At 44.4% G+C, this 17,150-nt stretch overlaps 1 protein-coding gene across 1 annotated transcript in view; it reads right to left on the bottom strand.

The window, feature by feature from the left end:
• The window catches only part of GPC3 (glypican 3), a 397,657-nt gene that overhangs the window by 113,850 nt on the left and 266,657 nt on the right, over nt 1-17,150 (bottom strand). Inside the window, exon 5 of the mRNA XM_004778413.3 lies at nt 10,589-10,714. Within this exon, the coding sequence (XP_004778470.1) occupies nt 10,589-10,714 (126 nt within the window). The remainder of the gene's footprint in view (nt 1-10,588; nt 10,715-17,150) is intronic.

The raw sequence follows: 17,150 nt of genomic DNA, 5'->3' as shown, positions 1-17,150 counted from the left end.
GTTCCCCGCACCTGCCTTCATCCCTCGAGAAAACCCTGTACCTGTACCGCTGCACATTCCGTCCATACTTAGTGGGGGACCAGCTGTGTCGTTTTGCCAGGGACTGAGCACTCAGAATCCCCTGTGCCCCAAAAGGAGAAGTCTTGGGCAGCCTGGGACAAGTGGGTCCCTGTAGAGGCCAGGGGGTGTTTGCTGTTTGGGGCTACTATTTCTTAGGGCCAAAGTGCAGAGGGCTGCTGCTAGATGCCATCCACCGGCATTCGCAAAAGCTGGTTTTGTTTTGTTTTTGAAAGACTTTATTTATCTACTTATTTTGGAGAGAGGGAGAGAGAAAGAGAGAGAGTGAGAGAGTGAGTGGGGGAGGGGCAGAGGGAGAGAGAGAACTTCAAGCAGATTCTGTGCTGAGCATGGAGTCCAACGCAGGACTCAATCCCACGACTCTGAGATCAGGACCTGAGCCAAAATCTGGAATCGGATGCTTCACCGACAGAGCCGCCCAGGCGGCCCAAGTGTAGCGCTTTTTAATGGGGCTTTCCTCATATCTATGAAGGGAGGGGGGTAAAAGCATTTCTTAAATGAATGAATTTCCCCAGGAGAACGTGAGCCAGTTCAAAGATGTTGGTCTTCAGCAAGACATTCTCCCAGTAATAGGCTCATTATCACGGACTCTTATTTATTCGCTTTGATTCTCTGATGCAGGCTATCTTTCTCTAGGTTGTAGTCCCAGGGCTGTTATTACATGTGTTTGAAAGTAATAAAACTACATTTATTTTAAAACGGCTTGTCACTCAGACTTTTCATTAATTTAAACTGACATTAGCGATCCCTCCAAGTAGTTCCTTACCCAGGGCCGACCGGTTTCTTCAGCACCGTGGACTGACTTGTTTAAGAATAGAATCTGCAGGGATAGGTGGATTTGCTTCAAGGAAAAAAAAATATAAAGTAATATGTCTGGAAAGATGCAGAGAGAGAGAGGGAGAGATTCAGGAAGCTGCTAAAGCCTTTGTGAAGGGAGCCCAGTAATACTGCGTTAATTAAGCCAACACAGTTCCATTCATTCAGGGCAGAACTTCCCGCCATATCTGGTCTACTTTTTCCTACATTAATACCTAGTAAATGCAGGGCGCTTCATAAATTTCAAAGCTATTTCAAATGCATTTTCTTGTTGGAGGCTAGCAGCAACCCTACGGAGGGAGTGAGGAAGAGGCATTCCTTTCACAGTCTCACAGAAGAAGACAAAACCGAGAGAACTGTAGTAGTCCACCCAAAGGCGCACAGCGACCGGGCGGGGAAGCCAGACCTGGTACTCAGGTTTGCTGGGCCACAATTCTGTTCGTCGGTTCATCCACTGAGTTCAATAAACACATTCGGAGAGGTTACTCTGTGGCGGGGGCACCTAAGCAATGGGGATATGTAGGGAGAAGGAGCTAGTAGAAAATGACAAACATGAGTAAAAGCTCCCCATACAGGGTAACTGGGGCCAGCCTTGAGGGACACCCAGGGGCTGAGGGGTCCTAAACCCAGACGAGGGCATGGGGCAGGAGGATTCTGGCTCCTCAGCAGAGATGCCGTGGACTTAAGGATAGGTCGGTGTAAGAGCTCTTTTTCTGGCCCCTTCTAGAATAGTTTTTGGCTTTGTCCTCGCTAGGAGTATTTGGAGATTAGGTTTTCAGCCCGAGTTCTTATGGAGCACAACCCTCCTACCTGTCCCTCCCAGCCGAATCCGAGAGCCCAGCTCTGGGCCTGAAGCTGTGCAAATGAGAGGCCCAAACCAGGCAAGAGCTCACGGTCTGGGTGGTTTTTGAGATCACCCGATATGGGGGTCACTAAAATATGAGAGGGCAAAGGAAGCCTTTGACACTGAAGCCACCAATTAAAATGTTTTCCTTCACGGGGAAATGCAAGTTCATTAGAAAGGTGACAAAGCCAAGGATCAGAGCCATGCTCCCATAAAAGAATAAAATTCATCAGCTCAAGAAAGTGGGAGATCAGAACTGATTTTAATGCTCTCTCTCCTTTTCCACAAAGGTGAAGCCAAGGGTAACAGAAGGGACATTAGAGCCTTGGGGAACTTGACTTGACCTATAACTAGACCTGTCCTGGTTTCTGATGTAAGTACTCGAGGAAGATTCCCTGTGTCGATCACAAGTAGGAAACCCTAGGAGGAGCTCTTTAGGCCACATTTGCTATAAAATGTGCACTGTGTAGGGAGGAAGGCCAGCCCGGTATGTAGCCTCAGAAGCAAACAATTCTCACCTGATCCCCAGGGGACTCGAATGCCCACCACTCAGGACCAAGGTGCACCAACCAAGTGTACACCAACTGGGACCAAAGATGGAGTTTGTTTTGTTTTCGAAGAAAGGAGAAGAAATAAGGTAAAAATGAGAGGGAGTGGGTGAAGCTATATTCCTGAAGAATTAAAATGGGTCTTTCAATGGAACTAAAATCAGGCCTAGCTCCATCTCTCTTCCAGGGAAGAATTGCAAGGGCCTTTTTATAGGCTTCTTTGAACAACAGAAATAGAAGATACCATTTCTTGAGGGCCTACTGTGTTCCAGGCACTACATTCTGCATTTCCCTATCCCTCTGAATCCTCTCAACAATCTGTTAAGGTAGAACTTATCAGCCCCATTGTACAGATGGGGAAACAGGGACTCAGGGAAGAGAAAGAGCTGGTGCGTACTAGAGCAGAAATCCAAAGCCAGGCCGGCTGATGCCAAAGTGATATGCTTAACCACAACTATGCTGGGTTTTATGATCACCATGTAATGTTGAAAGTTGCTTCTGTGTGCTTTTTGCTAAGCCCCAGCTGTTTGGCTGTATGTCTATCAGTAAAAGTCATCAGAAACTCAAACAATATTGTGTCCTTGCTTGCGTATAGGAGGAAAGGACAAAACAGGGAGAGCTGAGCTTCTTTCAAAGAAGCTGCCAAGAGCTTGTACATTGGGGGAAGAACTGTGGCCAGGTACAGTAGGGAAGTGGCACCTGCTGGTCACTTCCTGTGGCCTGCAGGGTAGAAGAATCACAGCCACCATGACAGTCACATCATCAAAGAAGCCTGAGGTCTGAGGGCAAGGCGCATTGATGGGAAGCTCCAAAGCGACGCTTCCCTGACAGACTTTTCCCTATCTTTCACACAACCAAGTCTCAAGAGTCTATTTTCTTTGATACTGTGTGTCTAACTACAGAAGTACCAACATGTTTGATCAGCTATCCCATTCAAGAGTCGGCTTCCAAAAGACTTATAGATATTTCTCCCAGATCCAGTTTACTTTTATAGAAAGAATGGCCTACACTTCTTTACCCTTGCTCTTGACATTTACCTGACTTGTTCAACCAAACAATAATGATGCAAGGCTATCATTTATTCAGTGCCTACATGCCAGAACACATCTTTACAACATGCTGTAGAGTATCATCCCCATCTTACAAATCTGGTAACAGAATTTCTTTTAAAGATTTTTTAAATTTATTTGTCAGAGAGAGAGAGAGAGAGAAAGAGAGAGAGAGCATAAGCAGAGGAAGAAGCAAGCTCCTGCTGATCAAGGAACCTGATGTAGGACTCGATCCCAGCATCCTGGGATCATGACCTGAGCTGAAGGCAGATGCCTAACCAACTGAGCCACCCAGGTGCCCCTGGTAACAGAATCTGATGTCCAATGACCTGCCTGAAGCACACAGTGTCCGAACCAAAATTAAAATCTCCCTCTGATGGAACTAGAGGGTGTTAGGCTGAGCGAAATAAGTCAGTCAGAGAAAGACAATTATCCTGTGATCTCACTTATGCGGAATTTAGGAAACAAAACAGAGGGTCATAGGGGAAGGGAGGGAACAATGAAACAGGACAAAATCAGAGAGGGAGACAAACCGTAAGAGACTCTTAACTCCAGGAAACACACAAGGTTGCTGGAGGGGTGGTGGGGAATGGGATTACTGGGTGAGGGGGGTGAAGGAGGGCACGGGGTATGATGAGCACTGGGTGTTCTATGCAACTGATGAATTACTGAACTCTGCCTCTGAAACTAATCATGCACTACATGTGAACTAATCGAATTTAAATAAAAAAATAAATGAAATCTCCACCTGTATCATTCTAAAGACTATATTCTTCCCAAGATGCACCAGTCATCTGGGTCACGTTTACTGACCCCTCAGGATCTTCTTACTATGATCCTCTCCACTGAAGACCATAGGCCCCCAAGGCTTTTCCCAGAGAAGAGGTAGGAAAGGTTCTGAGGACAGGCATCATCTATATAATCAGTCTCTGACCCATCAACGCACTTGCTCTGAAGGAGGTAATAAGATTGAAAGAGCAGACACACTCTAGTATGTTAATAATTTCTTAAAAGCAATGATAGTACGTCGGGGACACCTCTCTCAAGCCTTCAAGGCTCAAAGAGCTCTGGTGCATTGAGTCATGATCCTAAGAGGAGACAAGCCTTACCTACCATCAGAATCACATTTCGAGGGAGATTGTGAGGGGGTACTTACTTGTTGAGGAATAAATATTCCGAGACCGACCTTGAAGGCCCCCAAACATTCTCCCTATAATGAAATGGTCCAACTGAGCACAGGAGGGGCCGGCATCAGTACTAGTAGGACACAGTTTGTTCATAGTAATAAGCCCTGAGCCTTTACCAGGTGGTGACAGACACCAATACTGGGCCATGACAATGTCCCCTGCCATTTCAGATGCGATGGTAGTAAAGGACAGCCCATCCCAAACACAGCATGCCATGTGAAGCTGTCAGTCAGTAGGATGAGCTGGGTTTTTCCTCACTCAATTCTGAAGGTAGAGCTACTGTATGCGACACCATAATCCTAAGGGATAAATGTCACATATTGCCATGGAAGGTCCTGAAAAATACCTGTCACTGAACACTACTTTTGACATAAAGCTCTGATGAAAAATATGCCAATCTAATCTCTTAGAGGGATTATTAGATGGGGGTACACTCCAAAAGTATCTGTCTCGAACCTTACCAGGGTTTAAAAAATTTTTTTTATTTATTTGAGAAAGAGAAAGAGAGAGCGAGAATGTGTGCGCACAAGCATGGCAGGGAAGGGCAGGGGGAGAAGCAGATTCCCCTGCTGAGCAGGAAGCCCAACACAGGGCTCGATCCCAGGACCCTGAGACCATGACCTGAGCCGAAGGCAGATGCATCACCGACTGAGCCACCCAGGCGCCCCTCACATTACCAGGATTTAAAAAAAACCTTGAGCTACCATCAACACTTCATGCTATACCAAATGAAGTCATTTCTATAGGACCCATTTGTCCTTGCAAGCCTCTCTGTGAACAGTTGTGACTTCCGTGAAGCAAGGTGGGAGATGTGAGCTATCATCCCAGCAAGCAGTAGGATGCTTCGGGACCTTCATTCCAGGGCGCACACTCAGGCCAACATGACAATTCCCCACATCAGAAAGTATCAAGTGTCATGTCCCTGCTTCCAGGCAAACGGAAGCAGAAATGAAATCCAACCACGTCTGACGGCGGCAAGAACTGCAGAACTCGGCATTGGTAAGATCAACTTCTCCACTCTTGCCAGGCTTTTGTCCGCAGAGCTCCCCCTTGGGTTAGTGGCCAAGGGGAGAAGGAGCCACGAAAAGAAAAGCCTTGGATGCTGAAAGAATGTACCTCAGGGTCTAACTCTCAAACCCTCACCACAGGAGCTGCTAGGAAGAGCCACTGTGCCTTGGCCCCAGCAAGATTTTAGTCTGGCTTGTATCGACACAGACTTAGAATCCAACGACTCTAGGACCTAACTCAAGGCTTTGAATATTGTGTGCGTTATCCATTGTTTACTTTCTTTCCTGTGTCCCCGACCTCTTGGCTCTGTATTCTGCCTCATATATTAACTTCCCCATTGGTGCTTCCGTGGGCTATCCCATATCCCATATGACTGACTGGCTCAGTCATTGGAGCGTGCAGCTCTTGATTTCCGGGTAGTGAGTGCATCCCCCAGGTCGGGTGTAGAGATGACTTAAAAATAAAATCTTGTTCAAAAAATAAAGGTCTAGGTACACGGCCTTGAGCCATTTGGAGAAAAACCACCACATAAAGCCAAAAACAGACAAGTAAAACCCAAATAACAAATAACTTGCTCTAGCTAGAGAGGCTGGGAGGTACAGATAGTGCCTGCTCTGTATCACTAGCCGCCTGTTTGGATGTGATGGTGGTAAGCTGTGGGTGTGCATCTGTGTGTCTGTCTGTGCATGTGTACACTGTGGCATATAGGTCTTATCTTCACCTCGTTCCTTCGCCATCGGCGTGAAGGCTCTGAAATTCTTCCCATTTTGTTCTGTACACCAGGGAACAACTTGTTGGTGCTAGGAATTGGTCCCTCTCCACCAAAGTCCTCAAAACACAGCATTCTTAAAATAAGGACATCATGAAAACAACCTCACCTTTTCTAGATTACAGGGGCAGAAGAAACCATTGTGTTGCTCTCATTTTTAAGATTACTCATGTATTTATTTTGCAAAGTTATCTCTACACCCAATGTGGGGCTCGAACCCACAACCCTGAGACCAGAAATTCCATGCTCCATTGACTGAGCCAGCCGGGTGCCCCTTGTTGCTCTCATCTTTAGAATTATATTGCTTATGGCGGATATTGGGTGTTCGGGAATCGTGCGTTCATTACCACTGGTTGGTACGCCATGGTCTATGCCCCCAACCCAGCAGAAGACAGAGAGAAACAGTCTCCTTACCCTCCTTTTCTGCAACATTCAACAGGTCTTGAGACAAGAGCAAAACCCCTTGAGAACTAAGATAATTGCTTTGTGTATTCCTGCTTCTGCCTTTCCAACTAAGCAGAGAAATTCTGAAGAGGCATTATGAACACTGGAAGACTTGTTTGATCAGAGGAAATAAAGGAGAATTCACGGTGGGTGGGCGTGTGCATATATAATCTCTCGGGTGAAATGGGAGGTGAGCCCACAGAGGAGGGAGGGGAGTCACCTGCAGTGAAATTTTCCCTGTCGATCTCAGGGAGTTTATTTCTCTAATGCCAGGTGCCTCACGTGCGCCACCGAGAGTCCCAGAGTCATCCTGAGAAAACACGAGATGGATCTACTGAGTCATCATGGGCAGAAGTGGCTTTGTAGGACTGTCAAGAAGATACCAGCAATATTCTGGAGCAGTCAGGACTGAATCACAAAGGGGACGAAGACGTCATGACACAAAGTATAAGCACTTGTATATATAGAACTAAGGAGCCGCAAAGTCACTAGGGAAGCATCAAACCATACGGGAGGTGTGCTGATTGAAGGAGAGGCTGGTTGACCGCATACACAGGGCTGAGAGAAAAGACTCAGAAGATGAATTGCAAAGGGATATAAAAAAAAAAAAAACAGGAGAGGTGAGGGAGAGGCTAGCCTTTAGGGGGTGGTCAAAGATGTCGGGGCTTGGAGGCATGAAAGTTTGGCTGCCCTGTCGTCCTCACCCTTAAGGGTGAGCCACAGTGAATCCAGAGGTGGTGGGCGGAGCCTGATAGAGCAGTGGTTGCTTGGGGTCACATAAATGCGGGGATAAAACTGACAAGTAGATACACAACATGTGCTACATCTGGGCAATGAAATGAAACATTATTTGGCCACAAAAAGGAACAGAGTACTGATCCATGCTACAACTTGGATGAACCTTAAAAACATTATGCTAAGTCAATGATTCTATTTGTACGGGACATCCAGCATAGGTAAATCCATAGAGACGGAAAGCGGACTGTTGGGTGCCAGGGGCTAAGGCAGGCAGGGAGTGGGGGGTGACTGCTAACGAGTACAAGCTCTTTCTGGAGCAATGCAAAGGTCTTAAAACCAGACCGAGGTGGTGATTATACAACATCGCAAATGTACAGAATGTCAGCACCAAATTGTATACCTCAGAACAGTTCCTCTTATGTGAATTTCACGTCAATAACACACACAGAGATGGGCAGAGCCTCTGCTTTGATGCCTCTGAAGGGAACTCTCCCTGGACTCCTGGGGAAAGAGACTGGCTGATTATTTTCCCTTTCTTCTCATTAAGTTGTAAGCTCCTCAGCAGAAGCAGGCACTGGATTCAACTTCTTACTATGCCCCCACATATATAAGACATGCTCCATCTTCATTGGATGAACTTGAATTATTAGACGCTCCATGTCCAGACGAGATAGCACCCTTTTCTCTCTGACAAGCAGTTTTTGCACAGGTATCAATTAAAATAGTTTCTGTTACACTAACTTAAAGATCAACTTGATTCAATGGTAAATGGGGCTTACCTTCCAGATGGTATCAAACCATCCAGAAGAAGAATAAAAATTTTCGTCTGTGACCTAGAAGTTGGGCCTAACATTCCCGAAAGGGGGTATGAGGAGGGCGTATGGGGATGTATTTACTAAAAGCTGCTCCCTCTTCCTACAGGTATTTTCAGCGCCAATGCAGGCAAAGCCCACGGTTACTTGTTGTTAAGCCCAGTGTTAACTTCCTCCCATGGGATCCTTTATGATTCTCTCGCATTCAGAAATGCTCTGAAATTCTCTGTCGTTCCACAAAGGCAAAAGATGGAGAATCTTCCGCCTTTGGCAACTGCAGGAAATCTTTGCCTGTAGGATCCATGGTAGCTCAGAAGAGTGTACATCGCACAAGCCAAGTTTGCTAGGAGATATGCTGCTTAAAACAAATTAGTTTTCGGGAATTGTTCATTTTTTACAATATTAACATCCCAGTGGGTAAGTTACTTCAATGGTTTCTCTTGAAGCTTATGCAAGAACCACATATTTGACCTGTGGGCATTTTCTTTTTCAAGGATTATATTGTTTATACCTGTTTTACAGCATCTGCTCTTGATAAAGCCAAACACTGACTGCTTTTTTCTGACAATTAAAAAAAATGTCATAATAGTTAAGTACATTTTCATGATTCTACTTAGATCCTGATGAGCTTTGAGGATAATAAATATGTACTATTTCTCCAGAGTAGTGTAGATGCATGGGGGCCATTAATCCCCGTAGCCTGATTCACATTTGCTGGAGGGAAGTCTATCTCCATGCAAGTTCAATGTCTCATCCCATTAGCACCTCATTTTCATGGTCCCAGGTCAGTAAAAACAGTTTAGTTGAGAAGCAAGCTGTTTTCAGGCATGTGTTTTGCCTTGTGCAGGGAAGAGAGAAAGGAGAAGGAAGAGGAGGAATGTGAACTGAGTTTCTGGTATGGGCCAGTCTGCTACGGACGCTTACGACCTCACCTCACGGTGACAACAACCCTGTGAGATGCCTTTCCTTACGGAAGAGGGCCTTGGGACTTTCTAAGTTGAGTGACCCACTCAACAATGCCCCACGCCGTAAGTATCAAGACTGAGAAGCAAACCCAGGTTCATCTGGCTCCAAAGCTTTCCTCTAGCCCATTATATTATATTGTTAATTCATTTAGCATCATGACTAATATGCCATCCCATGCCCTGACGCTGGTTCCCACTAGATTGTAAACTCCTCCAAGCAGATAACTTCCTGCCTTCAGCCTCATATCCCTGGTACCTAACCAGGGTTAGGATAACTCCTATCCCTTGGTGCCTAACCCATAGTATCTCAAAACATAAATGTATGAATGAACGTATGAATGAATGAACTGGTAAGTGAAAAACCCCCACAGCCTGCCAGAGCTAGAAGGTTCTAATCCAACCATCTCACTTTTTAGATGGGGAAACCATGGCCCAGAGAGATTAAGTCGCTTGCCCCAGGTTAAGCAACTCATTAGTAAAAGATTCAGAACTCGAGTTCAAGCATCTTCTATATTCTCCTCGACAAGATGCTACCACTTGGACAAATCGTTTCAGAAACCTGTTCATCAGCGACCCGTGGTTTTCTAAGCCTTCTACCCTCCTGATTTCATCCTTTAATCCCAAACTATTCCTTACACATGGGAAGCAATGGAGGTCAGGAGTGGCATTAGCCCACTAGGATGACTGGTGCTTAGAAGGTGCTCAGTAAATATTTACTGAATAAATGAATATATATTATTTCCTTTCCAGTGGTGAGCAAATTCTTCGCAGATAACAAATGTTGGCACAGGTTATACTAACACTCAATGATCAACCATCTCAGCGACGTCACTCAGTGAAATGGTACTCCTTTCCCCCTCCCCATCCTTCTGTCCTCCATCTTCATCTACAAAATGGGGGAAAATAGTGGCATTTACTTCTGAGGATTGGTGTAAAGAGAGTTAATAGAGACAAGCACTTGGCACGGTGCTTCATACATAGTCAACTCTCACTAAACGATAACGATTAGTGTGTATATGATTTCTTCAAACCAATAAATAAATATGGGTCCACATAAAGGGGAGATGGAAGAAGCCAAAGACAAAAAGGGGGGGGGGCTGCTGTTTGATGCCGTACACCTGGTAAAATGTCCCTGAATACACAGTACTCAGCGTGTTTCAAAGTCTGTAAATTCTCTAAGGGTGTGTCACAAATGCTCACATGTATGCTTTTTCTAGAATGTTTCTTGTGGAGTTAATGAAGGCAGAGAAAAGACATAACCAATCTCGAGATGGACATATGATGAATATTTCGCAAACACTGTTAAATTTAACATTCAAAAAAAGATTACCTCTCCACGAGTTCTTGTCCGTTCCAGCAAAGAGTGTCGTTTTCAGCCACGGGGCTGTGGCTGCAGACATAGCCAGGCAAAGCATTATAGAAGCTGATGAAAGACTTCAACTTCTGAATTAGTTCCCTGGAAGAAAAGAGAAAGCATCTGTGCATAAGAGGCAAGTAAACCCAGTATGAGGAAAGTTTAATTTCCTTATCAGCATGACAGAAAGGCTCTGCCAGGCTGAATAGAGCCATAAATGATTTTAAGATATTCTTGGTTACAAGGCCACAATTTAGTTTTTTTTTTTTTTAAATCAATAAAATGATATTAGGGGAAAAAAAAAAGTTGCTTGCCATATAAGGTACTGCTCCTATCAGAAGGATGATTTAATTCCAACATTCATTTTCTTACGTGTTCGGCTTCCATTTTTTGTTCAGAATGCTGTTACCTCCATTCTCAAAGGTGCTGATTACAAGGCACGCTGGAGCACTACATATCTTTTGGTTTCTGGGTGTAATTGAGTGCATTGATTGTAATTTACAATGCTATTACCCTAGAGATGGCCCCTTTCCATATAGGCTCGGGCTAATAGTTGCAGATCAGAATTACAGGGTGCTCAGAGCAGTAGATGTTCTATGAAATTCTCCTGAGAATATAGTCGGAGAAACTCGTATCTGCCAGAGGAGGAAGGTTTCTTTGTTCTTTGTCTGTATATTGTGATAACTATGGAGGGGGTAGACAAGAGGGAGTGGATCCTAGTATATTTTACTATTTATTTGCTTGGGCTTTTATGCTACAAGACAAATATGTGGGGTGGGGAGAGAGTGAGAGCAAGAGAGAGAGAGAGAGAGAGAGAGAAGGAAGGAGAGAGAAAGTACATTACATATGCAAATAGGTATAAACACACACACACACATAAATACCCAGCAAAATTTCTGGCCTATTACCTTTTTTCAGCTGTCCATGGACACACAAAATAAGACCCTATAGACTGGAGAGGAGTGGATATGCTTATAAAGAAATATTAAATTATCTATACAACAGATGTCCAATGGTAAACAAACAAATAAAATACTCTTTCTTTTTCTCGAGCAATGTTCTTGGTAGAAACAAGGTAAAGTGTTCTTCATAACCAAGTCTATCTTAAGTCTCTACTAAGTTTTTGGAGACTTCGGCCAGGGAATTTGCTGGCAGTGGAGTAATTATTCAATACTGTCTCCAGGCGAAGAATGGACTAGCCTGATATACAGGCCTCTGGGGGTTGTTTTCAGATCTGGCCAAAAAAGAAAGGCTGGTGGAAATTATTTTCTTGCATTTTTCCGCTTTATTACCATCAAACAATTCATTTCAACTGATGATTTAGAAGAGGGAGAGCACTTAGAATACTCAGCACATTTTCACAAAGACTCAGGTCACAGTAAAGCCAGGGTGATGGACAGAACAACTCAAAACAGGTTATTGGGCTATATATAACCCCCAATACGCCAGCAGTTGCTTCCTGCTATGCTCAAACCCCCTCACAGCCTACTACTTGTGGCTGAGCTCTGTCAACCTCCAAAGTGAAAAGGTTCCATCCAGGGCTCTGAAAATAAAAGTCAACATTATAGTTTCTAACAGGAAAAAGATGGGTTCAATTAACGCTAATAGGAGAGATGTTCTGTTTTACAAGGTAATAATACAGTTCCCCAGAGTGGAAACCAAAAGAGTAAAGGCTGAGGCTGAGTAATTCCCCCCACTCCGTGAGGAAATGGAATATGGCCATTAGTCTATGGGAGGTGATGGCCTGCTCTTTAATGAAAGAGCTTCCCTTAGGCCTCCTCCTACCTCTGAACTCTAAGATAAGCACATGGCAAGAAAAATTGAACTCATGGCAAAGCTTTCCAATTTGACTTCCCTAGAAGTTAAAAGAAACAAAAACCAAAACCAAAACCAAAAAACAAAAAAAACACTCTGAACTTCTCCCAGCCCCTGAACGCTTGCAGTTTTCTGAGCTGATCAGAAAGATCACTGGCAAGCTGGAGAAGATTCAGAGAGGGTCCGTCTAAACATCTGGGGGATGAGGGGCTGCCGTAAACACAAGACCTCCCGCTTTAGCATGGAAGGCTATTACTTGGCCGGGTCAAGTTAAATGTCTAAGAAAACCGCAAAGAATGTGAATAATGTGAACACAATCGGGGTCATCAAATTCTAGAACTCAGGGGAATCTCTTTGAAATTTGAGCAAGGTAACTTGGGGACGTAAAAGGCCACCCCATGTCACAGAGTACTCATTACTGCCAGAGGACATACAGGATGGCCCTAGGAAGAGACTGTGTTTGAAAAACTTGCTGCTGGATGAATTGTTTCGAATTCAGAACACAGTTTCATTTAGCAAGCATGCTGTAATGATGGTTGGAGTCTCAGAACAGCCCCTGAAAACCTGTTAGGAGTAGTAGGTAAGAGCACTGATTTTGGAGTCTGACCCACATAAGTGTCAAATACGAGCTACTTCCTTCCTTACTTGGTGGTGAAGCCTTAAGGTTCCCTGACTTTAAAATGAAGCTAATGATCGGTTGCTGTGATGATTGAGACAATGCCTGTAAAGTGTTGAGCATAGTCCCTGGCACAAAGTAATCTCCCCATAACATCAATCATGGTCAATATTACCATTATTATAAGCCAGTAGAATATGAATATTTAATGAAAAATACAGTATATTTTAGATAGTATGCAAGAAAATTAAGATTTTTTTTGAGTTCCAGGTAACTATTTTCTACATGCAAGATGCATAAATCCTTCATTGTTTGAGGTGGGTTAATAAGCATAACCATGTTCTTTCCCTACATATTTACCCCTGCATTTTTTTTTTTCAAAGACTAGCTAGCTAGTGGGATGGGTAACCCCCTGGGCTAATCTGGTAAGCAGTCTGAATGGTCTTTGCCTGGTGGGACAGTGGTGGCCTTCAAAGGGATTCGTGTGTAAGAACCGGATGTGGAGAGCCGAGATGAAGTCCAGTTCAATGTCAATTAGTCATCAGGGAAATGCAGATCAAAACCACAGTGAGATGCTATTTCACACCCATGAGGATGGCTATAATAAAAAAAAAGTCCATAAAATAAAATAAAATAGACAACAACAAGTGTTGCTGAAGATGTGGAGAAAGTTGAGCCTTCACATTGTTGGTGGGAATGCAAAATGGTGCAGCTGCTGTGGAAAACAGTTTGGAGGCTCCTTACAAAGTCAAGTATAGATGTTACCATGTGGTGCAGCAATTCTGCTCCTAGGTATATACCCCAAAGAATCACAAATGAGTACTCAAAGAAGTACATGTATATGCATGCTCTTGGCAGTGCTATTAACAACAGCCAAAAGGTGAGACCAGACAGGTGTCCATCAACTGATGAAGGGATAAACAAATATACAGTCCATACAATGGAGTACTACTTGGCTTTACATAGGAATAGAGTATTCAGACATGTTGCATCATGGGTGAACCTTGAAAACATTATGCTAAGTGAAAGAAGCCCATCATAAAAGACCACAGATTATATGATTCCATTTATGTGAAATGTCCAGAATAGGAAAATCTATAGGGACAAAAGGCAGATTAGTGGTTGCTTAGGGCTTGGGGGGTGGAGAAGAGGGCTGCGGAATGATAGCTAAAGGGCATGGGACGTCTTTTGAGGTGATGAAAATGTTCTAAAATTGATGATGTTGATGGTTGCCCAACTCCGTGACTATATTAAGAACACTTGAATTATATACTTCAAATGGATGAAAGGTATGTTAGACCAGCTTTATTGAGATATAACCCCAAGAAAGGGTAGAGAAGGGCTGAGAGGAAGAGAGGCTTGTCTACTAGGTGGAAGGGTGTCCCTTGGAGCAATGGACAGAGACAGTCAAGAGGGCCAGAGATGTGGCTCGGCATGAATTAAAAGCATGGGCGAGGAGGGAGTCAAGAAATTTCCAAGAGCTGCAAACAATGATTAAAATCTATTTCTTCCTGGGACACCTGGGTGGCTCAGTGGGTTAACCCTCTGCCTTTGGCTCAGGTCATGATCTCAGGGTCCTGGGATCGAGTCCTGCATCGGGCTCTCTGCTCAGTGGGGAGCCTACTCCCCCCCTCCCCGCCTACTTGTGATCTCTCTCTCTCTGCCAAATAAGAAAATATTTTAAAAAAATCTATTTCTTCCTTCATCCTTTATAATAAAGCCTGTTGGTTTTCTTTCTCATTGTAAAAGAAACATACGCTCACTGTGGAGAATTTAGAAAATACAGAAAGGTAGAAAGGGGAAAAAAAAACCCTATTCATAGTCCTACTGGCCAGATGGTCACTGTGAATATTTGGACATATTTCCTTCTAGACTTGTCTCTCCAGTAGGCTTTTTATGTCTATTCTTCTAAAACTTATCCTTGATAGGCAAGTTCACGGAGTTCTTTTTGGTTCTCAGTGTACGTTATTCATGTTAGAATCCATGGTGCCTTTGATTAGAAAAGCACCTGAGAATAATGAAGCAAATGCAGGTTCTCAAAGAACTCTCGGGGCCTCCAGGGGTGAGACCATCCACAAACTGGCACTACAGGACCGGCCATTCCTTCCCTCGGAACCTTCCACAGACGGTGGGAGGGAAACTAGCTCTTGGTCTCCCAAGAGAAAGTTGGATTTTTTTGAAAATCAATCCAGACATACTATTCTGCAGGCTAGAAGAGAGCCTTTCGAAACTGTTGGAGAGTTAATGAGCTTTTCAAAAGAGAGCGACAACAGGTGATAGTGTCCTCTGACACCACAGGCGGAGAGCAACAGAGTGTGACAGGAGCAGTTTACCTCCTACCGAGTTTAGCGGGCCTCTCTCATTTCCCCTCTTCTTTGTCCCTCCTCCTAAACTCCTTCTAGGAAAGGAGGGTCTTTCGCTTTTATTATCTTCCTTTAAATAAGGTCTCCTATCCTTCTGCTTATAATCTCAAAAGGAGGCAAGGTGAATATTTTCATTTCTCTCTTTAAAGAAAGACACCTGAAACGAAATTAGGTGACATATTAATTACCCACATAGGACTCAGGCCAGATTTCTTCTTTTTGTGCTAGTAGCCCATGACAGACAACAAAAGAACCTCCACCCATGCACTAAGGCAGTCAGCTCAACGGAATTGTCTCTAGGAAAAAAAAAAATAGAACTTTCGGACAATTAGTTGTCTGGGATGGGAAAAACAACTTGATTGAAGGGAACGTTCCTTGATTCCAATTCCACTTTATTCTAATACGTGCATGCCAAACATACCACTTGGCATGTAAATAGTGGAGCGTAGGGCTCTCACTTAGGTCAAACCCAACACTTGCTTATAGCAGTCAGCTCAGGAAAAAAATAAAAGTCTCTTCCTAGAGCTTTCTATTCAATGTGTTAAATGTGGAACTAAAGGACAGGGCCCCTTTGCATGCATGAGCCATTTTGAAATATTGAGGCTGGGTGCACGCGATCTCCCCTGGAGGGCTCCCACCGTCCTCAAGAGGAGCGTCCCCTTCCCGGGTGGTGTGTGTGGGGGGGATACCCTTGGCTTTACTGCAGTGACTTGCTTGGGCAAGCATCAAAGCGGCACTTTCATCCCCAACTGCAGATCCTGAACCTTTTTTTTTTTTTCTTAATATAAAGTAACAGGAGCTCATTACTTTAAAAAAAAAAAATAACGGAAAACCCAGAAAAGCGAATAAGCTAAAATAATTATAATGGGAATGATGCAGGAGCAGGTTTAATTCAGCAGTAGAGAAATTTGCACCATCTGACCCAAACTCAAATTTTCTGCCATTCCAGAGATTAGCCTGTACTTTTTTTTCATGCAATTCCCTTTGCCTAGAAGACCCTCTCTTCCCTCGTCCATCTGTTGAGTTTCTCATCTTCCGCCAAGGCCAGGCTCCAGAGTTTACCTTCTCCAAGAAGCCTTTCTTGACTTTCGCAGGAGAACGGCTACCTTCCCCAGCCCATGGAGCCACCACCGTTTCGGACACAGCTCTGCGGGGACACTTGCCCTTGGCATTTGAAAATTATTTATTTGTGTGTGTCTCCCCCTAACCAGGCTCGGAGGCCCTCCTATTCATCAGAGCCTAATCCGTACACAATGCTTAGCATATAGACGGTGTTGACAAATGGTGAAAGAAGTAGAGTCCTATTTAGGGCAGAATGACTTGTACCAGACCCGAAACTCGTTGATTCACTCGGGACATACTTTGTTGTTTTGTTCAGAGGGTGGAAAGCACCACTGAGCTTACAAAGCTGCCTAGCCAAACCAGAGCAGCAGTCTGACAGGGAGTGGGAGTGAGCATTGATTTTGGACCAGGGAGCTGAGATTGGCTTTTGTTCTTTTCTTTCTAGGTCATTTACTAGTGCCACCCAATCCATTGCCCCTTTAGACCAAGTCAGAGGGGGAGGGGAGGAGAGGCAGTGCGGGAAGGGGAAGGGTGGCTTACACAGATGTAGTTTCACCGGGCTGGAGGGACTCTGCCCCTTTCTCACAACATTAGCTGGTGGGCCAGGATGGACTATTCCACTGAGACGGGGGCGCTTAGAGAAAGGACAGACAGTGCTCACGCTCTCCACCAAACTTCAGGG

Source organism: Mustela putorius, unplaced genomic scaffold, assembly GCF_011764305.1.
Source record: "Mustela putorius furo isolate JIRA1106 unplaced genomic scaffold, ASM1176430v1.1 tig00003899_pilon_pilon_pilon, whole genome shotgun sequence".
In the NCBI taxonomy this organism is placed as follows: Eukaryota; Metazoa; Chordata; class Mammalia; order Carnivora; family Mustelidae; genus Mustela; species Mustela putorius.
Note: the sequence above shows the minus strand (reverse complement) of the source record. Positions and strands in the feature narration are given on the sequence as shown.